Genomic DNA, 16,564 nt, shown 5'->3' with positions numbered 1-16,564 from the left:
AATGCTGCGCTGCTTTAACAAACATCCGGGAACGGTGCCGATTACAGCAAGGAGGTAGTGGCGAAAAAAGGAAGTGTTTGTACTCTATCAGAAAAAAAAAAAAAAAAACAACAAAGGTTAGGTTACCTATTCCTTAGTATTCCCAGAAGCATCAAGGAAGCGCTGGGCAAAATAAATACGCGTTATCAACGACGCTACCAACGCGTTGTTAAACAGGGAAAGCCTAAAAGAACCAATTTAGGATTAACAGTTCTGATAAAATACCTTTCCCTAAATCCTAAACATTCCATCCCTTTTCGTTAGGGAGCATCCTTTGTGTTTTTTTTTTTTAAAGAAAACCACAAACCACCACACCGGCTGCGCGGCAATTGGAGCCCCTGCCCGTGCTCGCTCCCGCGCAGCCGCGGGGCCGCCCCCTGCCCGGCAGCCGCCGCGCGCTCCCGGCGGGCCGTACCAAGCGGCGGCGACACCGAGAGGGGGATCCCTGGTGCCCCGCCCTCCCCTCTCCCTCACGGAGGTGCGGGCGCCTCTTGGCCTCCTCCACTCTTCCCCCCCGTTTTCCTTCTCTCAGTGGTCCCGCCCGGCCTGGGCGGGCTGAGGAGACGGCGGGGGGCGCGCGGCCGCCGCCTCCTCCTGGTAGCGCGGCCCCTGCCCGCTCCCGGCCCCGGCCGCCGCCGCCGCCCCGGGGATGCCGACACAGCGGGACGGCAGCGGCACCATGACGGCTCCGGGCGGCGGAGGGGGCGGCCTGGGCGGGGACGGAGGCCACCAGGTCCGCGTGAAAGCCTACTACAAGGGGTGAGTGAGGCGGCGGCGGGGCCGGGGGCCCGCGCGGTGCCTCCCCGGTGCCTCCCCTCACGGCCGTGCCCGCGCTGCCCCCCCCCCCCCCCCCCCCCGCGGGGCTCTCGGTGCCACAGCCGGGGAAAATGAGGAAAAAAATAGGGGTTTTGGGGCTGGGAGCTGCGTGTGGGGATCTGTTCGGGGCTGAAAAAGGAGAGTTGGGCTGAAAACCTGCCCTGTAGGGTCCTGGGGTGCTCCCCGGGGCTTCTGAGGGAGCCGAGTGGCAGCGAGGTGCTGGGGGCCTGCAGGGGGAGAGGCTGGGTGCTGCTCTCCTGCAGCAGCGTGTAACGACACATATAATGTGATTATAATATAATATAATATAAAGGGTGCCCTGCTGGGGGTGCGCGGCGCCCTGTTGGGCACCAACAGTTAGAGGAGCCGGCCTGAAAAGAGCAAGGTTCGTGGGGCCGTGGAGGTGGGTGGGAGGTGATCTCATCAGAAAACAACGCAGGTTGTGTTTTTGGGTTAGGATGGAGCTCCAGGCACTCTCGACAGCTCCCTTCCAGTTACCTGGGTTAAGTACGAGAAAACACTTACTATGTTTATGGTGTCCACTGTCTGATATCTATAGCCTTATAGTTTTAAGGAGAGGTATAGAAGCCTTGCTGAGCACTTGTCATTTGTGAATGACTTTTGTTCCTGGGCTGTGTCTGCTTTGGGGCTTTTCTTGGCAAAAGTGCTGTATGATCTGTGTAAAAGTGGCATAATCTGTGGTTTTATGAGGTCTGTGGAATGCTTTCAAACTAATAGTACGTGAAACTCTCTGCTCTTTTACAGTCCCTTTAATGCCCCATTTCTTAAAGGAGTGGAGATGGCCCTGGCCATTAGCTGACAGAAGCGTTCATTTGGGCAGGCAGCGAACTAAAGTGGAAACTGCTCTGGATTAAAACCATTTATTTTTCTTCTGCTGGGTCAGTTTTAATCTTGATCACTTCCACATGCAATCATTTGACTTCTTGCTTTAGTGCTGGGAGGCTGTGGCGCAAGAAGAGAGATAAAGCAGCCCAGGGTTGTGGGAGTGCAGAAGAAAACTGCTACATCGGAGAGGAATGCTGGCTCATGACACTTTAAATATTAGGTAGCAATTTCACAGGCGCTGGAATGTTTCCTTTGAGTTTCAACTGAGTTTCATCTGCTGACTTTTTAACTGTTAATGCAATTGTCAGTTTACTTTTAATAGTGGCACTGAATCATATGGGCAGTTGGTTAACCAACAAACTAACAGGCTGAATGCCTTTGTAATGATTCATTTCGAGGTCTAAACAAATTATTCTCTCTGCTCTCCTACAAAGCAAGTCTCATGCCCACTTCTCAAGCTAGTGTTATCAAGAAATGGATAGCAAAGGAAAACATTTTACTTGTGCTGGAATGACTTGGAGACTGAGGATCTAAATGCTGATATCAAAGGCAGCATTTTTGCTTTAATCAAATAAACCGTATCAAGATTAGAGCTGGATAGAGGATTTTTAGGGAAATAGTGTTAATTAGGAAATGTTAATCTCTCTTAACTTTTTTTTCTGATAGAAGCCTTTAAATGGGATGTAGAAGTTACAGTGCAAGTCTCGCTTGGAAGTTCTTTTCAACTTCCACTTGTGTCTGGTCAAAGACAAAAAAAAGAAAGCTCCCCCCAAGAAAACCCCAGCCCAGCAAGTCAGAAGCCCGGGCTGGCTCTCAGAAGGTGGTGGTGGGGCTGCTCCTGCCAGCTCGAGGCTGAGTCCCAGCCCCAGAACATCACTCCGTCTGGCCAGGAGCCTAATTGCTTTTCTCAGCCTAGACAAAGGCTTTCATGAAGAGCTCTTTGAAGGGTCTTTGTTTCATTCAACTATGCAGTGGTAATTCTGTACCTTAAATTCATGCAATATGTAAAACGAGGAAGGAAAATTTTCCTAAAACAGATCGTGAGAATAAGAGGGTGGGAATTCCCAAACACTTGGGAATTGGGTTGAGTTTACCCTGATATTTCCTTCTCTCAGGTGAGCCACTCTTATCGTAGGGCTAGTTTAAAGGGCTGAAAATAGTCTTATCTGTTTTAAAGGGTTACTGTCATCAGGGCAGGGTCTGTGACAGAGGCTCCTGACTGAGCTGGTAGGAATTTATTATAACTAAAGTTTAGTGCTTTTTCATTGATAGAGTAACAATGTGTATCAGCTTCAAATGTGCAGCACTTACACACCCTCTGTAATTACAGCCATTTTAAGTGTCTAGTTATTTTTTAAAAGTTTATGTTTTTGCTCATCTCAGTTGTTGTGGATGCTTTTTGTCAGTTCAGTACCAGAAGCTGTTACATCAGGGGAGGATTGCGTTGTAGTAGGTGAAAACAGGTAGGGGTGATAGGCTGCGTGTGCACTGTGAATTCTATAGAATTGATGTTCATGTAAAACAAAACAAAACAACAATCTTGTAGAACCATTTTCTGTCATGATTGGAACTGCTAGTTTTTTTTCTTCAGTGGTTGACAGATTTTGCGCTGTTTTAGCTGCACAGGCTGTAATGTAGGTTAGACTTCTAGTGTAGTTAAAGGCATAGGATCCCAGTGCTTTACCCACAGACTGTTTGATTTGTTTTGAATGAAAAATACTCCTGGCAGTCCTCTCGCAATACATGTTAAATTAGCTTCTTTTCTTAATTTTACATGAGTGAAATAAGTGGTGGGAAAAAAAAAAAAAAAAAGAGTTCCATTTTAATTGTAAAATCAAAGTGCACCTTCATAGATATTTCCAGAAAATTGCTTTTAAAAGTTTTTGCTTTCTCACATCCTTTGTTTATATTATTCTTTGTCTTGAGAACTTTCTGGTCAGATTTTCATTTCGATGTCTTCTGTTGTCTGTTGAATATAAAGTTCTGCAGAGGAGAGTGTTCAGCTTTATAGGCTTGAACCAGAGCTTTTTAAACATACAAACACATAAACCCCTTCTTGCAGTTTCAACACTGATTTCATTTTGTGGCTGGCTGCTTTTTCTGGTGATGTTTTTTTTTTTTTTTCCCCCAGAAAAAACAACTGTGCAGGAGGCGGCAATTTCCAGACCTCAGGCCTTTCCTGGAGAAAGAGAAAAGAGGCACTTAAATAGTGTAAGATCTTATCAGATCTTACTGCAAAGATACCGAAACAGCAGAATTCTCCAGGAGAATTCTTGCATGGGCTAATTTCAGTGAGCTAAAGCCTTAACGACTGACATAGAGCAGTGTGATAAGCATGTGGACGTGTAATTAATCTGTGACTAGATATCTCTGCATCCTCAGGTAAAGGGATAGCCGTATGAGGCTCCAGACAGAAAAATCTCCAGCAGTAGTCTCCCACAAAAGCTTAAGTTTAGAAGTAGAGAGTGAGATAGGTGTATTCAATTGCACTTAACTGTCAGCATTGTGTTTTTTTCTTTGTTGTTGCTAAAGGCTCTTGTGACTGCTGGATGATCTGTAAAAGAAAGGGCATGAGAAAGAAGCTGTTTGATCTTGGAGGAAAGGTGGGACTTGCATCAGTACAGCTCTTTCCTAATGAACACAGCAAGTGTGGAAAGTGCCATAAAACGTGAAGGTGACAGCAGAGCTACTCTGGAAGTGAGACTTAGCTCAGGAGAAAGTGCCAGTGACACCACTATGGTTAAAATTGCAAAGTGAGCTTGTAGGAAGACCTGTAATCTTTCAGTTCCTGCATCATGTAAAGCTGCCTTTTCGTCTGTAGAAAAAAACGTGCAAGGTGTTGCTTGTAGCCTCTTGTTCATATTTACATTCCTCCTTTGGTTTAATATCGCTGTTGGCTAGGGTTCTGCAGAACGTGCCGACAAGTTGGTGTTTGTTGGTGCGGGATGGGTGCTTTTCCAGGTCTGTTCCTCGGCTCTCTGATACGTGTCCAACTGAAGGTAGCAGTGTAGTACTTTAGAGAATTAAATTCTAAAATAATAAACCCCTCTTTTATTTGAAGGGCAACTAGTTCTCTGTTTGAAGGGCAACTGTTTTGCCACTTGAAGGCAACAAGTAGGAAGCGTTCATTCAATCTGGATCAGCTTTACTTCATCAATAAGAGAAGGATTTTTGTTTCTAAGCTGTTCAACGCATCCTAGTATCGTGGATACGTGACATTTGCTGGTCACTGTAGTAATGTAGAGATAAATGTGTGGACCTGAAAAAAAAAATTAAACAGTTTTTAGTAATTTTTCTTTTAATCTTCATTTTTTGCTAGAGCAGCAGTGATTACCGCCTGTCAGGACTGTGGTCTGTCACCTGCCTCTTGTCTGCCAGTAGCAGTCATACAGTCGCGCTGCTCGAACCTACCCTCTCCCATTGTGTACCAGTTCAATCACAAAATAAGCTGGAAAAGTTGAAATGTTCAGCTGTGACTGCTTAGTGCCCTGCAGAACGTAACCTTTTATTTAAGAAATAAATCTGTGCAGGGAGGGGGAATGAAGGTGAACCTCAGCTGCAAATCAGAGAAGTTGCTAAGCGGTGCGGTGCCTTATCTCCCTGCAGAGACGTGGGTCCCTGACAAGCAGGAAATGCAGGTTGAGGCTTTGCCTCCTAGCAGGGCCTCCTCGCTTGCTGGTGATGCCTGGTGTCAGCAGCGCGTGCGAGATCTAACCCTGAACAGAAACAGAGCAGAGCTGCCACTTCGCTCCTCTCAGCTTTGATTCCATCCTGTTGTCAGTTGTGTCAGCAGAGAGACTCCCTGGCTTTTTTCATCCTTTTGTGTTTTTTCTAGCTTTGTGTTAAGCGTCTCTACATATCAGGGTACAGATACTGTTCTGTCTTGTGTGGAAAGAAGAGGTGCAATTCCTTGGCCAAATAACAGAGCAGCTCTCTGACTTCCATTCAGATTTTTGAGGTGTGATTTCAGTATCCTAGCAGTTTCTTGGAGTCTTTCCCCTAGCTAAACTATCTCTGCTCATAAGGCCAGAAGTAGGCTGTCCTAGCGTGCTTAGAATTGCTAGTTTGTGTGTGCTGTTGAACTCAAAGGAGCCTCTGCAATATTCAGGCACACGTGTTTATCATGCTTGTTTGCTGCCCCTCCTGGAAGTGTTTCATGTTCCGTGACCACAGCATAAGCCACAAACTGCTGGATACGACTCTGCCCCTGTGCAAGGTGATTTATAGTCATCGATTTTGATGCATACGTACATCTCAGTCTGGTGGGGACCTTGATGTGGATTTTGCCCAGATGCAAATGGTGCCTGTTGTTTCCGTTCCACACCACCACCAAACAGTGCTGGCACTGACAACTGCACCGAACAAATGAATCTTAACTGGTCGAATTTTTGGGGGGAAGATGAGTGTCACAGGTCAAGTGTCAGGTTTATACAAGATGTTTGAAGTGTAGTGCTGTGAACAGTCCTCTTCTTTCCCTCTCTTCCTCTCTACCTTCCTCTGAACTGTACCTCTGGCATCCTTTGCTTAAAGGGCTGCTACCCTGAGTCACCTGTTCCCCTGTAAGGCCCAGCAAATACCAAGACAGTGGGTCAGCGTGTTATGTTAATGCATTTAAAGCACCAGGTTAACTCACTCTCCATCTTGCCTATAACAGAAATACCAGTTCTGCATAACAGTAAAGCACTAAATTTTAAATCTAAGTATACGCTTTGCTCATCTGTTCGCGCTCCCTGTCATTGTGGTGCAGCATCACCATGCCTTTCTAAAGGCACTTTAAATATTTGGAACTTTTTTCCACCCTTTAATCTGGTAGGCAACCTGTTTAATATTATTCATTAATGTTTCATAACATCTATGCAATTGCAATTTAGTTGGAGAAGATGTATACGTTCTTTAAATATTTTGGTAACTAGTAACAAAATAACTTGTTAGAGTAAGGAAAACCACCAATACGTTAGTAATGTCCTTCTGAATGTTTGCAGCATTTAATTCTTTGTTTTCCACTGACGTAATACTTAATTTCTGTGTGCCGTTAAAATCTCCTATAGCTCACTTCAAAGTTATTTGGCCATGTAAATCTTACTTTTTTTCAAAAGCAAATGGCTGGAAGAATAAATGTCAAAGCAGTAATAAAAATCTCTTGGAGCCTGACTTGCCATAGGAAGGACTCTTGGTGCTAATGGCTTATTAATGTTACTTTTAAGGCTTTTTAGGGGGCTGTGGCAAGAGATAGGCTTTATATTAGTAGTATGTGAAAGGCATTAGAGGTAACAATGCTACATATTACAATGTAGTTTCTCAGATTTGTTTTTCTCTTGCTCAGGGACATCATGATAACGTATTTTGAACCTTCCATCTCATTTGAGGGACTGTGCAGTGAAGTCCGCGACATGTGCTCCTTTGATAACGAACAGCTTTTCACCATGAAATGGATTGATGAAGAAGGTAAATCAATACTTGCCACTTGGCTTTCTGACAAATATCTGATCAATATGGTGCTAAGCTTTCAATCTGTCCTCTCCCTTTAATCTTTCCCTTTCTTTCTGCCTTCATGAGATAAGCTCAATGTTTTTAGAAATAGTAAATCTGACTGTAAAAGTAATGGCTACCCAACGCCCTTGCAAGTATATCTTAATTGTTGTTATTCCAAATCACTTTGTGTGGTGCTCCATTCCTGTTTTATTTTTAACCAAATAAATAACCCAGTGACCATTAAAATGTGAATTCAATGTTTAGATTTTGTAGGAAGGAAATGGAAAATACACTTGAGGAAGCCAGTGATTCCCCATAAGCCTTAACTGTTTCAAAAAGAGTTAAACTAACCTTAATAATACAAAATACCGTATTTGTATGAGATGTTGGTACAACTTAATATATAGTTGTACATGTAACCACAAAAAGTTATATTTTGAGTGTTTGTATCAGCTGTTCCTTTAGCAATCTAAAGTCTAACAACATATAGTTAATTAAACTTTTTACAAGTATTAGAAGAAAAAAATGAAAGAAAATATTTATCTGAATGGTAGCTCAGAATGATCCATGTTATTGTTTACTTCACATGAAAAAAAGTTCAGGCAGTTCTCCTTTTTTCTTAACAGATCAGATGTAGTCCAGTGTCCCTTCTGAGTTGTATGTACACGTTAGGAACGTTTTGAAAAGCTTAATTGTAGTTCTTACACCAATGCCATAAAGAAAGTGTTCTACGCAAGTTTTGAGCTGCACCAGAGACATCTGAATTATGAAATAGCTGTTATGTTAGCATGCTAAGTACTTGATGGCATAAAAGGCCATAATGTGCAGCGATTTGTCTGCAGTGATTAGTATTTGTATGCAGTGATTACCATAAATGGTGCTTGTAAACCTGTTTTCTCACAGCTTTCCCCTTCAGAATTGGGTGAGTGCCAGTTTATTCAGAGCTTACAACTAAACATGGACCAAAGCTGATTTTGGAAGTGCAATATGGGCAGGTGTGCTGAAATTCTGGTCTTCAGTATCTAAGCAGGTTTTCTCCCCCACTCCCTTGCCAGGATTCCCAAGTTATTCGCACAAGGCAGAAGCAGTTAAGGAAAGGAGCAATGTTTATGGGCAAACTTCTGTGCAGTGGTGCTGATGGAGTTTGACGTGCACTTCACAGAAAGCTGGCTGGTTTGTTTTATCTGGAGGAGGATGGTAGACTTTTCACTGAAGAGAAAGAGTCTGGAGAGTCATAGTAAAAAGTACACCTCTTTTTAATGAAATGTGTTTGTAAAAATTTAAAAAAAAAAAGTGCAGATTCAATGATTTACTTGAAGCAACACCTTGTTCTACCTCAACTTTTGCTCTTTGATTGGAGACAGGTAAAAAGAAGAATACTGCAGTTAGACTTTTCTTCATGTATTAACTTAGGATACAGTGCAGGTGTAGAGCATTGTGTATAACTAATTCTGTTTCTGAGAGGTAATCGCACAAAGGCAAATCTAATTTAGTTGAATAGAAACACACGAAGTTCAGGTTTAACTGGAAAATGGAGTTGAACTTGGTTTGTTTTTAGAAAGACTTCTATTTTGAACTTCTTGTTAAATAAGTCAAAATTGAATATTTTCCATTGATATTTTATCTGGCTTTAGATAACTGCAAAATTATTACTGGTTCATTGGTGAAAGAATATTCTTGTAACACTTTTTTTTTTTTTTAATACTTAGCCACCATTAATAATACTTTGAATTCAGACTTCTGTTACTCCCCATTAGATTTTTGAAGTGAAATTGTGAATCTGAAGGCATTGTGGGAAAGGTCAGTTACGTGCTATTGCCATTGTGATCACCAATAAAAAATAAATGTGCAAGTCAGATTTAATTATGAAGCTTCCTACTAATGTCTGCAAACCTGTGCCTAGTTCAAAGCATTGCATATGCTCTTGAAAGCCTCCCTTTCTTCTGCCAAAAAGAAACACAAAACTGTTTGCACAGGTGTCAAAAACAAATGAAGAAAAACTGGTTTGTTGATTCTTGGTGTGTTTGAATAAATAGTTGTTCCTTCTCCTCCTGCCCTGCTCTCCATTGTGTGAGTTTGTGCAGTGGGTAGGCGGTTTGATGCCCAGATAGGCTAATTGGGCAGGGACATGCAGTGTGATGAAAAACGGCTAAAGGTGACTTCAAAGATTGGAGTGGCTTTAAGTGTTATGAAATTCAGAAAAGAATAAAGATAGAATTCTGATAATGGACAATCTAGAAGTATTTTTCCATAAGGTATCCTGCACCTCTTGTACTGAAATAATGCGTAACTTTGTAGGAGACCAAGCCAATGATACTTTGTGATTATGATCTGCTTGCAACTTGGGAATATCTTAGATTCTTACTTTCCTTGAAAGCATTCAATGTGACTATGTTCAGATGTACTCTCTGAACAGAATGAAAAATAAGTACTACCGTGCAGGAGAATATTGTTTTGTTTTCCTACAATAATAATCTTAGGCACAACTGTGAGGGAACTGTCGAATGGCACAGAACTAATTGGGTTAAGTTTTGTATTGTTCTCTTTTCTTTCTTCAGGAGACCCGTGTACCGTTTCTTCCCAGCTGGAGTTGGAAGAAGCCTTTAGGTTGTATGAGCTAAACAAGGATTCAGAGCTTCTAATTCATGGTATGGTGAAATTCAATGTTTTACTTCTAATGATTGCACTTACAAAGAAGTGCAATTTTTATGTATTATGTGTGTCTTTTGCACTACTCCAGCTTCCTTGGTTAAAGTCCATTGTGGCATCCTGCCAAGGATGCTGAAAACCATGCACCACGCTTTTTTGCTGTCAGCACTTGTAAATGTCTTTTATGAAATTAAGTGAAGATAAAATACTTTGGTCTTAGTTTATTGATGAGACAGCTACCATCTCTAATTCGTATGCTTGCTGGCAATGAATGGTAGAAAATATGTGTGTATGTTATACAGCACCCACATTTCTTCATCAGTTTGGCTGGAAGGAAGAGACAGCTTTTCAGCTTCCCAGAAAATCTTTTTAAAAATAGAAAAAAATTGTACCTGTTTTATATATAAATAATATACATAACCCTGGGAAAAAAAAGGGCTAGTATAGACAAGATCACACTTGGCTGTTAGGATACTGTAGTATGATATTTATAGTCAAGATTTCTAAATACTGACTGCAGGAATTGTCCACGTGAGAAACCATCATCAGTAGTTGTTGCTAGTTACCTCTGTTAGGAAATAACTTTGTTTGCTCTGCTGTTCGGTTTTATTTCTCATGTGGATCATTGTTTTGTCTAGCAAAGATTTTTGTGGGAGCTTTTCAGCTTGCTTTCTGTTAAACTAAGTTTTGTTAAAGTGTATTCTGAGTGCCTTTCAGAAGTGTTGTACTTAACCCAAAGATTTTTCTGTCTGGAACAAAAATTAATAGAAATCCAATGTTTTTCTTGCAGTATTCCCTTGCGTACCAGAACGGCCTGGCATGCCTTGTCCGGGAGAAGATAGTAAGTAGGCTTTTTAGTGAAGAAGTACTTAAAATCAGGGATTCCTATTCTAGAAGACTGAATAGATTTCCTTTTCTTGACAATTTTGATATTCTATCATTTGGCTTTCTGTGCTTATAAGCATTAATAATGCAAAATCTCTACAACTTACGTATTTAAAAGGAGTAGAAACTTTTTCTGAAATTAAATGTTGTTTGTCATTTCTGAATCATTGTTAATAAAAAACATTTTGCATTTCTGTTAACTATCCATGCGTCTCTGCTTTCCTTGCTTTTGCCTCTTTTATCGTGACAGTTTTTTTATTCTATTTCTGTCTCTAGTAGATATCAGATTGCTAGCTGACTAATGTGAGCAAAGGCTTGTAACCAGTGGTAATAAAGTGTCATATCACCAGTTTTAAACCAATGTTTAGGCTATATAAGTATTCTCCAAAAACCTTTAAATCATGCTAGCAAATGTACTAACCATTACAGAGGTGATTTTCCGTCTGTCTTAATGTAGACTTCTATGCTGTTAATATTCATTTTATAAAAGGTTATGGGTGTGTTATGCATGAACACATCTGTCAGTTTGATATCCAAGTCTCTGACAAATGTCAGTGTACCTGCTTAAAAATTAACTTTGGTAGTATGATCAGTGCTGCTTTTCTGAAAAAACAAGGTTGTAGACTAAATCTGAAATAGGTTTGCAACTCAATGTAGTTTTGTGTATCATAGTTCTCAGTTTTGGTTCTTGATAATGCAAAAATACGGTGGTGGCTGTGGACCTAAAACTGGAGGATTTGTGCAAGCAATCTTACAAATCATGGCATGCTCATGAAATGCACCTTCTTCCCTCCTTCCCTTTCACACAGCTCCTCCTTGAGTTTAGGCAAGGTAGGTGCATGTTCTGCAAACAAGTGCTTGTATTGTTTGGATCACTTTCCTTCTTTCAACTCACTGACAGTTGGTTAGAGTATTCTACATTAAATTTTCTCCAAAATTTAAAAAAATTAAAAAGATACTTAGAACATTACTCTGTGTTTCTGTAAGGCTGCAGGAGTGAAACATTACTCTGCAAATCACTTTACACAGAATTGTCCATGAGAAGATATTGTAGTTCTGCGTTTATATTTTTATGGATATAATCGTATGTTTTTCCTCTTAGAATCCATTTATCGCCGAGGCGCCCGCCGGTGGCGAAAGCTCTATTGTGCAAATGGTCACACTTTCCAAGCCAAACGATTTAACAGGGTGAGACTCTTGTTGGGTATTTAAAACCATGTTACAGGGATGTCTAATTTTGTAATTTTAATGCTACTGCCTTGAAAAATTATAAGGTAGATTTACTCTCAAAATTTATTCTCATTTTTGTTGATTGTCTGTAGTACTTTGGTAATTACAGCTTCAGGAAACTTTCTCAGTGTAAAATCAGGCACTTAACAAGAAATAAATATTTGTTATTCATTTCTCAGTACAGTCTGTAATGATACTAGTTAAATGCTCCATTGTTCCCTTAAAACCTTAATAGAGGGCAAACTTTACCACTCACATTAGATGACTGAGCTGACAGTGCATTTGCAGTTCTTTATGTTCTAGGAATAAAAAAAAGTCAGAGTTGCTTATGATGCACAGACTTTTCTTTCATTACTTTTAAAGAAAAGCTGAGATGTTTTTCTAAACATTCTGCTTATGGTGGCATGTAAGCAACTGTAAGTAACAGACCATTTTCAATATTTTCAAAAAGCAATAGTCAAACACAGTTAAGAACCAGGAAGACTATCTGCTGTGTTTATTTAAAAAAAAAAAACAAACAAAAAAACGAATAAGCAAGGTTCCTTGACAGCTTCAGTACTTTTCTTTCTTTTCTAAGTTGACTGTATCATGCGCTAAATAATGCTAAAATTTGTCTCTGCTAAACCTCATCTTCAGCATTATTCATCTAACTGTACTCTTTTTTATTCTTTTTTGCTTTTTTTTTTTTTTCTTACAATGCTCTGGGAAACACTCATTGACCTCTTCCTAGTCAAAGGCTGTCAAGGCACCATCACGGAATCACTTTCTCTCTTGCTTTGTAGGCACCATGTTTTCATAGTTCTTTTGAGTTGCATTGAGTGTTCTTCAGTGAGTGGTGACCCTCTCATTTCCTGTTACCTGGTGGTTTAACTGTGCTGAAGCTTTTGCTCTCCTGCTTTTCTCTCTACAAATCTAAGTACTCGTCTACACAGAGAGATGATGAGACACTTAGCAAGTCAGTTTGGTTGCAGGAACCTGTTGGTTTACCTGTACTGTGTTTGACCTGGAGTTGGCTCACGTCTCTCTGGGTCCACGTGCAGCAGAAGAGCCTGACTGTGCCTGCACCTTTCCAAGCAGATGTGCTCCTTCCTGTACAGCAGTTGCTGCTTATTGTTCATTTGTAATTTCTGAGCTCTTCTGTGGTATCTGCCTGTTCTATCTTTAAGCTCTGAGACAGGGACTCTGCTCATGTAGTGCTAATTTCATTAGGGGTCTCTGATCTTCTATCCACTATTCTTCAATAACAAGAGTGTGGAGCGTGTCTAAATAGTTTTTGTTGTTTACTTTTGCTCTTCAGTCGGTTTTGTTGATCTGTCATTCTAGCGAGCTCATTGTGCCATCTGCACTGACCGAATATGGGGCCTGGGTCGCCAGGGATATAAATGCATCAATTGCAAACTCCTTGTTCACAAGAAGTGTCACAAGCTTGTCAATATTGAATGTGGACGTCATACACTACAACCAGTAAGTATGGTTTGTCTGAAAAGTTGTCTCTTTTGTTTTTTGTTTGTTTGTTTTTAAAGAAATTAATCAAAAGAGCCCACTTCATACTAATGGCTTTCAAACTGTAGTCTGCAAATAACCATGCTAGATGAAATTTGAAAGGTTGTCATTCTTTGCTGTGTTAATGGCAGGAAAACGTCAGAGTCACTTAGCAAAGTGGCAGTTCAGTGAGAAGAGTTTAGTGAGTCTTATTCTTGCATCCGTTATTTATTCCTATGACAGATATATTTACCTTTTCTTTCACTGTACTGTTACACTGTGTACTTATATATGCACACAGACACTATTTTGTATCTTCAAAGAGAACTGCAAGTAAAATATCTTCTCTAAACATCTGCTAGATTATTTGACTATTTTCTATATAGAAAAGGATGATCGAGGCACAAAAAATTTGAGACTTCTCTCAAGAGATGGAATCATCTTTAGTTCTTGAGTCTCTGAGGGGGATAAAATAAATATCTTTCCTAGTTTAATATTAAAAGCAGATGTCTACAAGTCTACATGTATATTCTGTAAATTGATTTGACTAATATATGTACTGCTAAAGTACTTGAGATTTTCTGTCTCAGTTCTCATCTGCTGTACTACTTTTTCTCTGTTGTATTAAGTTGTCACTTCAACAGCTTCTGGGAACTTGTCATAACTTCGGAAAATAGGTAAAATAAGGACTAGAGTCGTTCTTAATATTCATTGTGTATGGATTAGAGCAGTAACTATGTTGATTCATCATGTTAAAAAGTAGCTAGATTATATTCCTCGGGGATCAATTATTGTCTCCAAAGTAATGTTTTTCACAGTCTATTACAAAAATGTGCTTAATTGCAGGAACCAATAATGCCTATGGATCCATCATCGGTGCATCCAGATAATGTAGAATCAGGTAAGATCAATTATTTTTATTCCTTAATTTACTGTATGGAGATGAAACATGAACGTGGATTTTAAAATGAAACAGGATAACGTTGAGCAAGTTATTCTTAAAACATTTTTTAAATTATATTAATAGAACAAGAAAAATAAGAGATTCTTAATACTAAGGGGAAAATAAATATAAAAATCCCTTAGTTTTCTGTATCTTGCAGTTTAAGAAACTAGGCTAAAAATGAAAAATCTAGGCAGTCAGCTACCTTTTCCCATTGATATGCTGCATATTTTAAAAGTCCTGAACAAACAATCAACAAAAGCCCTAAACACAATTACAGTGGAAAAAAAATGAGTAAGGTTTCTATGTGATCAGTAGACAAACAGATTCACTCTTGCAGCAGTCAAAATGGTCATCCTGATGTTTGAATTTGTATATAGACAATGATCAGTTAAAACAACAAAAAGCTGATATTCTGAATGAGATGCTCTGTGTTGAGATTAATCTAAATAGGTTTCCAAATATCATTATAGAGTGTTGCGTTAGCTATAGTGGTTGTTAATGCAGCAAAAAATTATTCCAATAGTTCAGAAATTACAACAAAAAAAGGTTGCCAGTTTTCAATGCTTACATTATATACATTTAAACTGTTTCTCTCTTGCTTCAGTTCTTGGGTGTGGAAACTTTAGGGAAAAAAATTCTTTCATGTCAAGTCTCATTGTTTTTCTTGCACCTCTAGTGATTCCATATAATCCATCAAGCCATGAGAGCTTGGACCATGTTGGTGAAGAAAAAGAGGTAAAGTATCTAACCATGCTAACTATATTCAGAAATCTTCAAGAATTCTCTGTTTCAATGCCTTCATAATTTATATTGTCATGAAGTGAAAACTCATACATAAAGCGCATTTGAGATGCTAACTCAGGTGTATGCATGTACGTCTTGTAAGCTGTTCTACTTTGAAACTGGAGTTGAGATGCACTTTGATTTAGAAAGTATTCCAAACTCTTCCAGTTTCACTTGTTCTCATCTGCCACGTTGCTTCCTTCCTTTCCCCTGACATTGCTTTTCAAGGGTAGTTTTAAGAATAACGAGTGTTATTTGAATCACTTGTTTATATTCATTTTGCTATTCTGTTTGAAATGCTAACTTTCCTTAAACAATAGCAACTGCAGTTGTTAAAATTGGCAAGCCTGCTCACTAATTCCAAAGTATCTCTGTCAACAGGCAATGGGCATTAGAGAAAGTGGCAAAGCTTCCTCCAGTTTGGGTCTTCAGGATTTTGATCTGCTCCGAGTCATAGGAAGAGGCAGTTATGCCAAAGTATTGCTTGTTCGATTGAAGAAAACGGAACGCATTTATGCAATGAAGGTGGTGAAAAAAGAACTCGTCAATGATGATGAGGTAGCCAAGCTTTTTATCAATAACTCAGCTAATTCTTCTGAAGAGGTTTAGTACCTGCAACAAGGGGGTGCCAGACTTCTAGGTCTGCAATGTTAGTTGAAAATCATGCATTACACATTCAACTTCTTGAAGAAATATTTTTTACAAGTTCACAAGACAAATGACCAATTTTGAGGTCTTCATTGACAGACCAGTAGTTCACAGCAGTCATCCAGTGCCAGTAGTTTCTGTCGTGAGCCTCATTACTTCAAGCAGTATTGTCACTGTCATAATCGGCCCTGTCTGCAGCAGTAACTCATGCAGAATTCAAGTTAATGAGCCTCTCACACTTCGTTATTTTGAAGCACTATGCAGTATTTCTCCTGTTGCGTTCACTGGGCTGAAAAAGGAAGAGGTGGAGTCTGTTTCTCATGTGTTCAAGTTTATGGATTTTTGGTCACAATGGAGATCCTCACGATGTTATTCTACTTGTTCTTCAAATCAGTCCGTCTTAATTTGGCTGTAGCTTACACAGTGATTAGAGGAAACTTGTAGTTTGTAGGAATTGCAGTATTCAACTGCCATGCTCCTCTGGTTGCTGAAGATTTCCCTCACATTTCTTTAGGCTACTCTGTAAACAGATTTGAGTAACTGTGGTCTGCTGTTCAAGAGCTTTTGCATCTATTTCTGGTATACCATTGATTTCTTCTGCATTTGTTAATGATACATTACATTCATCTGCACCAGTTTTTCTGCTAATTGTATTTAGTGTTTGACCTACAAAGTACAACAATCTTTATCCAAATGCCTCTTTTGTTAAACAGGACATTGATTGGGTTCAGACAGAGAAACACGTCTTTGAACAGGCTTCAAATCATC

The 16,564-nt window shown here is 39.9% G+C and overlaps 2 protein-coding genes across 2 annotated transcripts in view; both read left to right on the top strand.

Annotated features, from left to right (window-relative positions):
- Positions 1 to 16,564, top strand: part of LRRIQ4 (leucine rich repeats and IQ motif containing 4) — a gene marked incomplete at both ends in the record, with an annotated part of 228,139 nt that overhangs the window by 117,807 nt on the left and 93,768 nt on the right. The window lies entirely within an intron of this gene.
- PRKCI (protein kinase C iota) overlaps positions 471 to 16,564 on the top strand; it is a 23,445-nt gene continuing 7,351 nt past the window's right edge. The window contains exons 1-10 of the mRNA XM_082767212.1: positions 471 to 798; positions 7,025 to 7,146; positions 9,732 to 9,821; positions 10,613 to 10,663; positions 11,810 to 11,895; positions 13,261 to 13,401; positions 14,266 to 14,320; positions 15,042 to 15,100; positions 15,530 to 15,706; positions 16,510 to 16,564. Of these exons, the coding sequence (XP_082623338.1) occupies positions 689 to 798; positions 7,025 to 7,146; positions 9,732 to 9,821; positions 10,613 to 10,663; positions 11,810 to 11,895; positions 13,261 to 13,401; positions 14,266 to 14,320; positions 15,042 to 15,100; positions 15,530 to 15,706; positions 16,510 to 16,564 (946 nt within the window). The 5' untranslated portion in view covers positions 471 to 688. The remainder of the gene's footprint in view (positions 799 to 7,024; positions 7,147 to 9,731; positions 9,822 to 10,612; positions 10,664 to 11,809; positions 11,896 to 13,260; positions 13,402 to 14,265; positions 14,321 to 15,041; positions 15,101 to 15,529; positions 15,707 to 16,509) is intronic.

The sequence above is a fragment of the Aythya marila genome (genome assembly GCF_965140915.1).
Source record: "Aythya marila genome assembly, chromosome: 9".
Lineage (NCBI taxonomy): Eukaryota > Metazoa > Chordata > Aves > Anseriformes > Anatidae > Aythya > Aythya marila.
Note: the sequence above shows the minus strand (reverse complement) of the source record. Positions and strands in the feature narration are given on the sequence as shown.